Raw genomic sequence first — 14,744 nt, forward strand, 5'->3', positions numbered from 1 at the left:
TTTCTTTTTGCAAATGTTTCTAAGGTGGCACCCAGCACGGGGTAGGAACAGACCCCTTGATGTCCTTGCACTGTTCTGTATTTACCAGCTTCCACATCCCTGTGCTCTAATTAAACAAACACAGTTTCTAGTGACTGGTGAAGCGATACCGGAGATGAGGAATCCTGTGTAGATGCTTGCTCCCCCAGGACTAGCTAATAGCTTGCAATGCCTCTATCAGACCAGAAACTCTGCTTACTAAAGGCACCCTGATCGTGCATGTAAAAAAGCCCTGCACAGAACCTGTACCATTGCAGTTCCTGCTGCAGGAGTATGAAGCCAAGCCATGGGGAACTCTGCATGCCTTGGCGCTTCAGAGCTCTTCCCTGTACTGGAGGGAGGGATAGCTCAGTGGTTTGAGCATTGGCCTGCTTAAACCCAGGGTTGTGAGTTCAATCCTTGAAGGGGCCATTTAGGGATCTGGTGCAAAAATTGGGAATTGGTCCTGCTTTGAGCAGGGGGTTGGACTAGATGACCTCCTGAGGTCCCTTCTAACCCTGATATTCTATGATTCTAAGCAGTACTGCCAACCCCAAGCATTCATAAGTCAGCTCCTCCCCCCAGCCCCTGAAATAATGAGACTGGCTTAAAAGTCATGTGTTTTTTTTAACACAATATATTTGGGATTTTTATTTGCCTTTTGGGTTTTGAGCCTTTGGTCTGCACTCAGGTCACAGATTAAACTTTTTTCCTGCAACCAGGATGGCTAGAAACTTATTTTGTTCTATAAATTATGGCCAAGATTATCCTGTGTTCACATGACTTCAGGGGCTGGGGCTTTAAGGAATATGCTAAATATTACAAAAGTCAGAACAAAACCATGAGAGTTGGCAGTACTAAGGCATAAGCATGCTTAGTGGGTCTATGAATAATGCAGACCCACTGGGCAAATCCCAACCACAGAGGATGATGCCAACGTGACTCCAGGTCTGTCCCACGTTCTGGGTCCAAGGCAAGGGGCAGGAATTGGCCTCTCCTGACTCCTGTGCTCATCACCCTGTGCAAAGCCCATTTTTAACCATATTTAGACTGTGTATACAATGTATGAGCTGTATGAAATCTGTAACAACACACTCGAGAAAAGCCTGTTCCACTAGACAAGCAATCAGGTCATGTCTACACAGAGACTTAATATGTGACAAGCCAGGGAGGAAATCTGCCACTCGCTAAGTGCCTGTCTTGGTCCTGCTACCATGGAGTAAAAGATTCATAGTGCTCTTTGATGTACTGCAGCAGTATGTCAAACAGCAATATGTCAAAGCGCACTAGGGGACTTTTAGTGTGTGGTAGCTGGGTCCACACGGCCACTTAGTACACGGCAAGTGAATCTGCTGTAGATTTATACCCTGATTTGCCACACACTGAATCTCCAAGTAGCCCTTAAATAAGGATATGAGCAGCATTGATTATCTTAACTCAGAGGGGGGAAAAAACCTGGTCCTACTTACAAATTTTATTTAAGCTAATGTTAAAATATTTTATAATACATAGGTTGAGAAAAGAGTGTCTGTACATCTGAGTATAGTGCTTAGATTATCCACAAATACAAAGTTTGTTTTAAAAGACATAAGATACATATAGTGCATAATACCAAAATAGCAAAAGGGTGGATGGACTTTACAAGGGTATCTCTTCATTGCAGAGTGAGCCTGAGCTCACTTGTAGGGACATGAGAATGGGGGTGAGTAATACGAGAAAATTGGCATGAAAACAATGGTGAGGGGAGAATTTTGGCAACTCTTCCAGGATTAAGGCAGGAGACTATTTTATTTGTACCTAATTATGTTAACTAGTTCCTCCAGCTTTTATGGTGACTGAAGTTACTGCTCATGTAAAGAAGTAGAGGCTACAATAATAATGTGATTCCACCAGAGGCTTTATCAATTTTTTTTAGGACATTGGTATCCCTTGATACAATGAGCTTTAATAGGCTTTAGATATGGCACAGTATTAAGCCTAAAACGAAGCACAATTCAATTTCCCTTCCACTGGTTCACAGGAAGCTGAAATTAAAGTTACAGGAGCTAGAACCTGAGGGAAATACATCAGCACCTCACTAATTTGCACTAATGATTGGGATACTCCTGGTGCATTACTGAAATGAGCGAGTTAGTAGGGAGGTGAACAAACACAATGAAAATCAAAAGACCCGCGATAATGCATTTCTCCTGTAAATGTTTGCTCATTTAATCCGACAACAGTAGTTAGTTTAATGTATGAGGCGTGAATAGAACTCGAGGATGTGTTGCCGTATGTTCGTAAAATAACGGGCCACATCAGCAGCTGCTATAAATTGGCAGAGCACTAATCAGTGAAGCTACCCTGATTACACCCAGCGATGAGCTGGCTCAATGAGGTAAGAGTTCATTAGCATGCCTGACTATTCGTTCTTTGTTGAGCTGTGGGGCAAGTGTCATCATTTGTGGGGCACTAAGGTCTGTAACTCAACAAAGAGTCAATTACTGAGGTTCTGCCATGATCTGGAATCTAGACACAGATGGATGTGGAAGGTAATAGATTTCAGAGTAGCAGCCATGTTAGTCTGTATCCACAAAAAACATGAGTACTTGTGGCACCTTAGAGACTAACAAATTTATTTGAGCTAAGCTTTCGTGAGCTACAGCTCACTTCATTGGATATTCAGGGTGACTCCAGTCAGTGACCGGGGATCTCAATCCTTATGGCTTAAGGTTTCCCCCTCTTGAAATCCAAAGCAGCTCCTCCACCCCCCGAAACCGCTCCTCTCTGAGCCTTCAGAACGCCTGGTCCTCGTTAGGCCTCCTTCGTTTTACTGCTCCCCAGTCACTTACTGCAGGAAGAGCCATCCGAGGGTGCAGTACATCCACGGCTACCACCAGTTGTCACAGAGTCCCCGGACAATGCTCTGGAACTGCTCCCTACGAAGCCAGATCTGCTTTGGGTTTCAAAAGGGGGAAACCTTAAGCCATAAGGATTGAGATCCCCAGTCACTGACTGGAGTCACCCTGAATATCCGATGAAGTGAGCTGTAGCTCATGAAAGCTTATGCTCAAATAAATTTGTGAGTCTCCTTTTCTTTTTGAAGGTAATAGTAGTTCTTTTCAGAGATGAGAGGGAAATGGTTCCTAGTGGCCATACATATCCCTTCCAGATGCACAGAGAGGTATCTGAAAGACGGATACCAGTCAGAGGAAGGCTAAACATCACCATTTTTACCTCCTCTGCTTCCCAGGATAGATTTTGGAGTACAGATGAGTTGTGCTGGAGCACAATGCAGTGAATTACCAGCTCAGTGTGGCATCATCCCGCTCCAAGACTGTGGAAACTTCTGCAGACATATTGTGCCGACGCGAATACAAAGCGAGAAGGGACCCGTTGTGAGTATCTAGTCTGACCTCCTTAACACAGGCCAGAGAACTGCCCCAAAATGATTCCTAGAGCAATCTTTAGAAAAAAAATCTCATCTTGATTTAAAAAGTGTCAGTGATGGAGAATCCACCATGACCCTTGGTAAATGGTTCCAATGGTTAATTACCTTCACCTTAATTACCTGTAAAAAATAGACATTTATTGCCAGTCTGACTTTATCTAGCTATAGAAGAGCGAGGTGCTATCATTACCAGTAACATCTGGTCCAGGCCCTGTGCATCGACACCCTAACAGCCAGGCAGATCTTGGAAGTATTTATTCCTCCGGGAAAGCATGGCCATATATTTAAAATTCCCCCCTAATTCTGCACCTGAAAAGTGATCTCTGTAATAAATATGCACAGGGCATGCCAGGTGAAGTAATTGCAAGTGCAAAGGTTGGATTTAAGTGTCCTGATTCTTTCTCATGCCAGTCTCACACACAGTGTAACTCCATTCACGTCTTCCAGTCACTCCTGCTTCCCCAGGCATAAATGAGATCAGAATCAGGGCCTCGGCTGTTAGATGTCTAAATTCTATCACTTTCTCCTCAGGTTGGCCACAGGTAAAAAATTAGAGGGCTGGGTTGAAGCTTCCTGGAAGATTTAAACCCTTACTAGTCCATGACTCTATAGAACATAGTACACCCTGTCTCCTGAGAGAGAGCGAGAGAGAGAGTGTGCACTTGGGGGTGCTAATTCAGCAATGTGATTTAAGCACATGCTTAAGTTTATACGCAGGTGAATACTACAGAAAATTTAAAATTCAGCAGTAAGCATCCAAATTAATCTGTGCTTAAGTGTTTTGCTGGATTGGTGACGTTTCTGATTTCATTTTTGAATACTGCATAGTATCTGCACAGTATTGTCTATAAAAAAGCTGACCAAGCATGGGATTTTATAAGATGACGACAAGAGCCCTGTTTTCTTTTCTTCTAATGCAGAGGTTCTCAAACTTTAGCAACCCGAGAACCCCCATTTTGATTAAAAAATTTTCACAGACCCCCAGGTTCCACCTCCACTCCACCCCTTCCCCCAAAGCCCCACCTCTGCCCCACCTCTTCCTGCCTCCGTTGTACCCCTGCGCCTCCTCTTCCCTGCCTCTCTGCCCCCTTCCCTGAGTGCGCCTCATGCCTGCTGCTCACCCTCCCCTCCCAGTGTCTCCTGCATGCTGCTGAAAAGCTATTCCTTGGCATGCAGGAGGCACACGGAGAGAGGGGGACGAGTTGAGGGAGGGAGAGGGGAGTTGATCAAGTGGGGCCAGTGGACCCCCTGGAGTACCCTCAAATACAGTTCAATACTTACCTCCAATGACTGCCACATCTACTGGAGCTGAAGAACCCCCGAGATCTCCAGCTACAAATAGAGTAGAATATAGAAAAGTTAATTAGATGAAACAGCTTGGATGATGTGTGATTATAGCTCTCCTATTGAAGGGAGCAATAGTATTTTAACCTCTGTAACATGAAATGTAGAACTTCAATGTGATCTCTGATTTAGCATTCATAAAATATCTAATTAGAACTGGGTGCTTGGTAGTGATTTTGTATCAATATAATGCTTGGGAAAGAAATAGCCAGCACATAGTGCAAATTCTCTTGGTCATCAGGGAAACACACCTACTGTTTATTATGATCACTTACCTGTAACATCTTTCAATTAATGATGAAATTAAGAGTATCTGGGCAGTGTGATTATTCTTGGAAAATCAGTATGGGGGACAAAAAAGTGGTGCCTATTTTGGACAGAATTCTCATTTGGTATAAATCAGTTTAGTTCCATTGACTTTAATTACCGTTATATCTCTGCATCATCATCATGTTTATTATTTTTAAAATGTATATTTGGATGAAAGCCAGATCTGGTATGAGTATGGTATAACTTCAGTGGAATAGCACTTGCTTGCACCACATCTGAATGTGGCCCTTCGAAGCCAAATTATAGATTATAACTTCTAAGCAGATAATCTTGCAATTTAAAATCGTAAGAAGAAGCTGACCATGTCCTTTTACAGAAGCACCAAGACTGTGATATTTCCCAGAACATCCCCGACCTCTGAAAGGCAATGGTAACACATTGGCAGGCCGACTGCTTCCAGCCCCTATCTGTAGCCTGCACCTGTCCCCTCTATATCAGAGCACAGTAACCTCATTGGAGGCACATACCCACACAGCCTCAGATCCTCCCCTCCCATGGAGTTGCACCTGGGGGCGTAGGGGGGGCGGTCTCTAAAGTATCTGCAGGAAGGTCTAGGAATTAGGATTCTGAACACACCGTTATCCGATCCCATTCAAGCTGTGCACTGATGAAGGGTTTACCCCATTCCATGCAATCTGCACACTTTTCTTAGAACCAGGTCCACTCCAAATCCTCACGGCTCACAACAGATTAATTCCTAGTAGTGGCCTAGCTGTGGGGTTCCTCTCCATCTGGGTTTGTGGCAGGCCACACCACCTCACTACACACCAGTCCGTTGCCCACCATGGGGAATTAGCGGGGTGACAAATGTCTCTAGCTCATTCCTGTTTCAGTGGGTGAGCAACAAACACCGTTAGATAGCCTGGGCCCTCAATCAGGGTGGGGCAATAGGAGTCTATGGGCGAGCCTATGATTAGGGCCGAGCAGAAAACACTGTTAGATGGCCCAGGTCCTGAGTCAGGGTGGGTGAAAGGAGTCTATGTCTTGGGCCTAGGGTCAGGGCTGAGCCGCAAACCCAGTCAGGGAGCCTGGACCCTTAGTCAGGGCGGGGCAATAAGAGTCAACAGCTCGGGACTGTAGTCAGGGCTGAGCAGCAAGGGGTTTGGGCATCCTATCTCCTGCGGATGGCCGACAAACACTGTCTTCATGGCCTGGAAAGGGGGAGACTGGCACCCCAGGGTTGGAGTGGCAGGGGGGATGCAGGTCCACCCACGTTACTGCGTCCCGGCCCAGGGCCCTACCAGTGGCGCAGCGATCTGCCACTGGGTCAGTGGAGATCCTGACCACAATACGCTGGCCTACTCTCCGGCAGTGCTGCAGCCAGACTTGGGTCGGCTGACCCTGGGCCACTTCCTAACTCCCCCTCAGGGTGTATCTGGATGGGTAGAGGGTCCTCCAGATCATCTGGATAGAAGGCCTGCGGTAGTCCTGGCCATTCCTCCATGGTCGGGTCAGTAGGGGGCTCTGGCCGGTCCTCGGTTCCATGGGGCCTGTGGCAGTCTCCCAGCTCAGGAGTAAGCAAGAGGCATCTGACTCCTCTAGCGGCTGCAGCCCAACTGTGCTCCCAGACCTGCCTTTAATACTCCCTTGACTTCCGGTGGGAGGGGTAAGCATGACCTGGCTCCACCCACCAGGGCTCAGTGAGGGGTTCCTCTCCCTCTGCATCTGTGGGAGGCCACACCGCCTCACTACATTCCCCCCAAGCTCAAATTGTAATGCCTTTCTTTATGCCAGATGCACACCGACAAAGAACAGTCTTCCATTATATAGCAGGTGCCTAAACGTGTGAATCCTGAAACGTTTCCCTCAGTTACTGCAATATCAAGCTACAAAGGGATGCTTCCAAATATTAATTCCAGATCAAATCCTCCTCGCTTTAATTATAAAGGTATATGAGTAACTCTCCATCATTCCTGGCATTCCCAAGGGCCCTTCTGATTCAGATAACAAGTAGATGCCCTATTTCCAGCCCTTGACATAGAAATGCTTTTTTATAAGGTATTATTGTATCTCTGCTTTAAGATTTAATTTTGACACTGGACTTTTAAGCTTTTGGATGAATGTGAGCCAGATCCTCCACTGGTGGAAATCAGCGTTGCTCTGCTGAAGTCAGTGGAACTACACCAGTGAACATGGTTATGTGTCCATAACTGCCACAGCTCTCAGTGATTGCCAATAGGAGAGTCTCCACTTTTGCGTTAACGTGTCCTCCTCCCACAGTGAGATGGGGTTGTTATCCTTTCATTGGGTAAACTGGAGTTGCTCCAATTTATACAGCAGTAGAGAATTTGGATCAGAAATTTGGCCCACTTCCCTCCTCACTTTCACTGATATAAATCACAAGTAACTTCATTGTCATAAATAGGCCACTTCCTCACTTGAGGATCTCAGCTGACAACTCAGCAAACGAGCATGTGAGGGAACTACCAGACCTGCTATATTAATAGGGCATTATACAAAGCTACCATTACTGGTCGAAGTGTTGGCCATGTAAGAGGCTGATGAGCACAGTGGGTTTGCACTCATGAAATGAGATGACCTCCTCTGAGTCTGAAAGAGAGGTGACTGCCATCATCTGGAGCAGATGTAGAACTCTAAACCTCCTCGGCTATGCACAAGAAGTATAATCTGTTATTTTTGGGCTGAATTCCCTACAGTGGCAAAGACTCCCATGCTCTTCCAGGAGTTTTTGCCTGGGTAAGGACTGCAAAGTGTGACACTCTATGAATTCTTTATTCCATTCAGCTGCAAGTGCAGAGGACTCAAATGCCTGTGTTTCCTGAGTCTTGCTGTTGTGTCCATTTGGTTATTTTCCTGTGTTTCACAGGGGACAAATTTTCAGGTATTGCCTATTAAATTGCCCCTGCAAAAATACCTCCCACCGTTGCGCTGGCTTGAGTGTCTGTTAGGCACAATCTGGCCCGTTATGTGTTATATAGCACTGGAACTCAAATGCTGCATCTAGGCACTGTACGGCAGCACTGGTTATTAAAACATACAGAAATGAAGAGAGCTGGAAAAGTTCCTGTTCATAAAATTTCCTACTCACCCTAGTGTATTAAACAAATCAAGACAACACTAAACAAACCAAACAGCCAAACTAAATGTTCAGCCAAAAGCCAGTATCTTTGTTGCATGATATGAAACTCATCAAATTCCAGCTCTGAGGGATCAAGTTCCAGAAGCAGGGGTTTGCAACAGATAATGCTTTGCTGCCAATCTCATCAAGCCATGTCCCAGAGATAGACAGAGACTTTGTCCCAGCAGACCTCAAATATCCTGATGGAACTTAGGGGAAAGGAGTGACCTTTTGAAATATCTGGAGTAAGATAGTGGGAGATGGATCCCAGCTATTGTACATGGAGCAAGATTATACCAGTCCATAAATACAATTCAGTGATTATATTTTAATCCATGCATTGATTGGGGCCCCAAAAATCTACAGGGAATGTTGCAAGTCCACATAATGCCCCTGACGGCTAGATATTGCAATTGGATCTTTTGTTAGCAGTGTCAAATTGCTGAATACTTTCTAATATATCAAAGTTTGCTCTTCCAATAAGGAAATAGAAACAAACCCATGTGACTTGTGACAATCACACAGCTCACAGAGCAAATTCCAAATATCAAATAAATGATTGTGGCAAAAAGCATTCAAGGAATTCATAGGCTGAAACATGTCGGCACAAAGCATCAAACAAATGGGATTGATTCATAGATATTGTGATCTGTTTAGGTGGAGAAGAGAGAGGGCCAAACTCAATGGATTAGTGGCTTGAAGTGAATAATTCAACCAGCTCTGAATGTAAATGAAAGCAGGATTTTCCCCATTCTTAATACATGGATCCCTGTCTCCCATTTAAGCCTTTTATAGATTCATAGATTGGAAGGCCAGAGCATTTAATCTGATCTCCAGCATAATACAAGACATCAGATGGAACCTCCTAATATCTGCCTCAAGCCCAATAACTTAAAAGACTATATCTTTTTAATATGACCTCCCATCTTGTTCTAAAGACTTTGGCTGGATTTTCAAAAGTGCTCAATATTCGCCTAACTTTGCGACCAGAGAAGTCAATGGTAAAAACCCTCATTGGCTTCAATGAGAACATGTTAGTGAGGCCAACATTGAGTGCCGTAGAAAATTCCTCCATCAAGTGAGGAAAAATCTATCCGTGGTCCAATGGGTAATGACTTTTGGTTATTATAATCTTTCCTCTCCCGTGAACTCTTCTTCTCTTGCGTACTTTCTTGCATTCAACAATCGCTTGAGCTCCAAAAGTAAGTCTCTGAGTTAGCAGGTCTCTATCATCACCAATGCAAAATCCATCCTATCAGTTATTTAAGACCCGAGAAGTAACATAGTCTTAACATATACAACAACCCGTTTTTTATGCAATTACTGTGCACTCTTCTTGCCCTTCATGTGTGTGTCTTGCCAATACATCACATTCATAAGAAAATCATTAATCTATCAACTTAAGTTTACTGATATAATTTGCAAGTTACAGTTAAATCTGGTTTACTGAGGTTTTATGTGTAAGCATGAACAGAGCAAACTTTTTCAAACTTCCTTTAAAAATTTTCTCCAAACAGTCTCTGGACTTGTTTTGTGAAATATCTGTTACATTAGATACATGACTTTCTAGAGTTAAAAATCTTTATCCATCATGTGTTTAAATACTTTCTACTAAGCATGTGCTGCCCCACTGGAGCTGGCATCTCCTTTCATGAAGGGTCATCAGTCTAAACTCATCAATCTGACACTCTTCGTTGAAAAACCCATCACCATCTCCCATTAGATAGTGAAACTCATCAGTGCTGCTCTTTGAAAATTAAGGAACAGTTTCTCATCTGTCAATCTGGACAGGAGACAGAATAATTTGGCTTCCATTTATATGCTAAATTATTACAAAGATAATAGCGGGGTGGGAAAAAACCCCAAAAACTGCATGATCGTTTAGGTGGCGAAATGGGTTGCATTAAGAATTCACGATACAAATGTAGATAAGCATGTGATTTGTTCTAAAAATAAAACATGTAAAGCCCAATCTTGTTCCCTGCCTACTCAGTGGGTGTTTTGTCATTGACTTTGAAGGGAACAGGATCAGACCTTTTAAAATGTTTGGGGATGTAAATGCTTAATCGGAACAATACCAAAATGAAACAGGAAAGAGCTGGCTATGTGAGGATGTTTTCTCAGTTAACATAGTACAATGAAGCAACGGGGTGTTTGCAGAATTAGTATAATTATGTTAATTGAGTCCATACAATCTCAGCAGTTCACCTTTTGAATCTGAATTGCAGTGGAAATGTCTGAATTTATTTCCTACCCCACAAAACAAGGTCTTTTAGACAAAATATCCTCAAATTGTATAGATTAAAAGAGAGCTTGCAACAATTAAAGGCAGCCAAGACTGTCCAGGTGTCAAAAAAGTCATTATCCATCTGGGATCATCTATTGATTGTGAAGGTGAGGCAAACTTGGTTCTTTGTCCCCTAAATGTAAATGTGGAGAGTCATTTTTAAGTACTTGTGATATTTAGTGGAGGCTGGCTAGACACCAAGAGTACTAATTCTGGTCACAGTGAAGAAAAGAGCAGCCATTGAGAACAGCAAAATAATACCATTTCCTTAATAACTTTATGGAAAGGAACAGTATGAAGGCCAGATTCAGCATGATCCTTAAGCATGGTCATAACTCAAAGCATGTGAATATCTCCATTGACCTCAGTGGGGCAACCAATGTTTTTCAAGTGAAGCACATGTCTGGGTATTTGATTATTTGAGACCTAAGGGCATCACCGGCACCTGTTGAAGTCAGTGGAAAAGAATCAGGAAGAAAATTGGTAACACTGAGAATTTAGGCTCCATAAATGTTGTTAGTACAGCTGGGTGACAATTTTGACATTTTTTAATGAAGAAAGGGGATAAATTGTTCACAACATTTTTTCCCATTTATCAACCCATTCTACTCATTAGGTACCTGTACTCAGGGGACATTCCTGACCATTGTCTTAGGACATTGGTGAAAATAAACACACAAAGAGCCAATGTCCCCTACCATGTTACTAGGAACTTGATTAGAATAAGACAAGTAGTCCTATCCCTAAAGCCATTGTGTCTAGCTGTGTCACTGTAGAATTTCTGCTAGAACCAACTCCAGTTGCCCTCCTGCTTCAGTTATAAAGAAACTGCAGAGTTATCTTCGTCATCTGAATGTCAGAAACAATAACATTAGGAAAAGAGGCTGCTTGTACATAAAACTGGAAGCTTTGTCTCTCCGCATTGCCTGATATTTGCAGTGTGCTTACCACATCCTTCCAGGTTTCAGAGTAGCAGCCGTGTTAGTCTGTATTCGCAAAAAGAAAAGGAGTACTTGTGGCACCTTAGAGACTAACAAATTTATTAGAGCATAAGCTTTCGTGAGCTACAGCTCACTTCATCGGATGCATTTGGTGGAAAAAACAGAGGAGAGATTTATATATACACACACACACAGAGAACATGAAACAATGGGTTTATCATACACACTGTAAGGAGAGTGATCACTTAAGATAAGCCATCACCAGCAGCAGGGTGGGGGAAAGGAGGAAAACCTTTCATGGTGACAAGCAAGGTAGGCTAATTCCAGCAGTTAACAAGAATATCAGAGGAACAGTGGGGGGTGGGGTGGGAGGGAGAAATACCATGGGGAAATAGTTTTACTTTGTGTAATGACTCATCCATTCCCAGTCTCTATTCAAGCCTAAGTTAATTGTATCCAGTTTGCAAATTAATTCCAATTCAGCAGTCTCTCGTTGGAGTCTGTTTTTGAAGCTTTTTTGTTGAAGTATAGCCACTCTTAGGTCTGTGATCGAGTGACCAGAGAGATTGAAGTGTTCTCCAACTGGTTTTTGAATGTTATAATTCTTGACGTCTGATTTGTGTCCATTCATTCTTTTACGTAGAGACTGTCCAGTTTGGCCAATGTACATGGCAGAGGGGCATTGCTGGCACATGATGGCATATATCACATTGGTAGATGCGCAGGTGAACGAGCCTCTGATAGTGTGGCTGATGTGATTAGGCCCTATAATGGTATCCCCTGAATAGATATGTGGACAGAGTTGGCAACGGGCTTTGTTGCAAGGATAGGTTCCTGGGTTAGTGGTTCTGTTGTGTGGTGTGTGGTTGCTGGTGAGTATTTGCTTCAGATTGGGGGGCTGTCTGTAAGCAAGGACTGGTCTGTCTCCTAAGATCTGTGAGAGTGATGGCTCGTCCTTCAGGATAGGTTGTAGGTCCTTGATGATGCGTTGGAGAGGTTTTAGTTGGGGGCTGAAGGTGATGGCTAGTGGCGTTCTGTTGTTTTCTTTGTTGGGCCTGTCCTGTAGTAGGTGACTTCTGGGTACTCTTCTGCCTCTGTCAATCTGTTTCTTCACTTCAGCAGGTGGGTATTGTAGTTGTAGGAACGCATGATAGAGATCTTGTAGGTGTTTGTCTCTGTCTGAGGGGTTGGAGCAAATGCGGTTATATCGTAGCGCTTGGCTGTAGACAATAGATCGAGTGGTATGATCTGGATGAAAGCTAGAGGCATGTAGGTAGGAATAGCGGTCAGTAGGTTTCCGATACAGGGTGGTGTTTATGTGACCATCGCTTATTAGCACCGTAGTGTCCAGGAAGTGGATCTCTTGTGTGGACTGGTCCAGGCTGAGGTTGATGTTGATGGTGGGATGGAAATTGTTGAAATCATGGTGGAATTCCTCAAGAGCTTCTTTTCCATGGGTCCAGATGATGAAGATGTCATCAATGTAGCGCAAGTAGAGTAGGGGCATTAGGGGACGAGAGCTGAGGAAGCGTTGTTCTAAGTCAGCCATAAAAATGTTGGCATACTGTGGGGCCATGCGGGTACCCATCGCAGTGCCACTGATTGGAAGGTATACATTGTCCCCAAATGTGAAATAGTTATGGTCAGGACAAAGTCACAAAGTTCAGCCACCAGGTTAGCCGTGACAGTATCGGGGATACTGTTCCTGACGGCTTGTAGTCCATCTTTGTGTGGAATGTTGGTGTAGAGGCTTCTACAGCCATAGTGGCTAGGATGGTGTTTTTAGGAAGATCACCAATGGACTGTAGTTTCCTCAGGAAATCGGTGGTGTCTCGAAGATAGCTGGGAGTGCTGGTAACGAAGGGCCTGAGGAGGGAGTCTACATAGCCAGACAATCCTGCTGTCAGGGTGCCAATGCCTGAGATGATGGGGCGTCCAGGATTTCCAGGTTTATGGATCTTGGGTAGCAGATAGAATACCCCAGGTCGGGGCTCCAGGGGTGTGTCTGTGCGGATTTCACTCCCAGCTATCTTCGAGACACCACCGATTTCCTGAGGAAACTACAGTCCATTGGTGATCTTCCTAAAAACACCATCCTGGTCACTATGGATGTAGAAGCCTCTACACCAACATTCCACACAAAGATGGACTACAAGCCGTCAGGAACAGTATCCCCGATACTGTCACGGCTAACCTGGTGGCTGAACTTTGTGACTTTGTCCTGACCCATAACTATTTCACATTTGGTGACAATGTATACCTTCCAATCAGTGGCACTGCGATGGGTACCCGCATGGCCCCACAGTATGCCAACATTTTATGGCTGACTTAGAACAACGCTTCCTCAGCTCTCGTTCCCTAATGCCCCTACTCTACTTGCGCTACATTGATGACATCTTCATCATCTGGACCCATGGAAAAGAAGCTCTTGAGGAATTCCACCATGATTTCAACAATTTCCATCCCACCATCAACCTCAGCCTGGACCAGTCCACACAAGAGATCCACTTCCTGGACACTACGGTGCTAATAAGCGATGGTCACATAAACACCACCCTATATCGGAAACCTACTGACCGCTATTCCTACCTACATGCCTCTAGCTTTCATCCAGATCATACCACTCGATCTATTGTCTACAGCCAAGCGCTACGATATAACCGCATTTGCTCCAACCCCTCAGACAGAGACAAACACCTACAAGATCTCTATCATGCGTTCCTACAACTACAATACCCACCTGCTGAAGTGAAGAAACAGATTGACAGAGGCAGAAGAGTACCCAGAAGTCACCTACTACAGGACAGGCCCAACAAAGAAAACAACAGAACGCCACTAGCCATCACCTTCAGCCCCCAACTAAAACCTCTCCAACGCATCATCAAGGATCTACAACCTATCCTGAAGGACGAGCCATCACTCTCACAGATCTTGGGAGACAGACCAGTCCTTGCTTACAGACAGCCCCCCAATCTGAAGCAAATACTCACCAGCAACCACACACCACACAACAGAACCACTAACCCAGGAACCTATCCTTGCAACAAAGCCCGTTGCCAACTCTGTCCACATATCTATTCAGGGGATACCATCATAGGGCCTAATCCCATCAGCCACACTATCAGAGGCTCGTTCACCTGCGCATCTACCAATGTGATATATGCCATCATGTGCCAGCAATGCCCCTCTGCCATGTACATTGGCCAAACTGGACAGTCTCTACGTAAAAGAATGAATGGACACAAATCAGACGTCAAGAATTATAACATTCAAAAACCAGTTGGAGAACACTTCAATCTCTCTGGTCACTCGATC

At 44.3% G+C, this 14,744-nt stretch overlaps 1 protein-coding gene across 2 annotated transcripts in view; it reads right to left on the reverse strand.

Annotated features, from left to right (window-relative positions):
* GYPC (glycophorin C (Gerbich blood group)) overlaps positions 1-14,744 on the reverse strand; it is a 47,200-nt gene that overhangs the window by 5,117 nt on the left and 27,339 nt on the right. For both annotated transcript variants that reach the window (XM_038422771.2, XM_038422770.2), the window contains one exon: positions 4,730-4,780. In XM_038422771.2, coding sequence (XP_038278699.1) covers positions 4,730-4,780 — 51 coding nt within the window. The remainder of the gene's footprint in view (positions 1-4,729; positions 4,781-14,744) is intronic.

This window comes from Dermochelys coriacea, chromosome 11 (genome assembly GCF_009764565.3).
Source record: "Dermochelys coriacea isolate rDerCor1 chromosome 11, rDerCor1.pri.v4, whole genome shotgun sequence".
Lineage (NCBI taxonomy): Eukaryota > Metazoa > Chordata > Testudines > Dermochelyidae > Dermochelys > Dermochelys coriacea.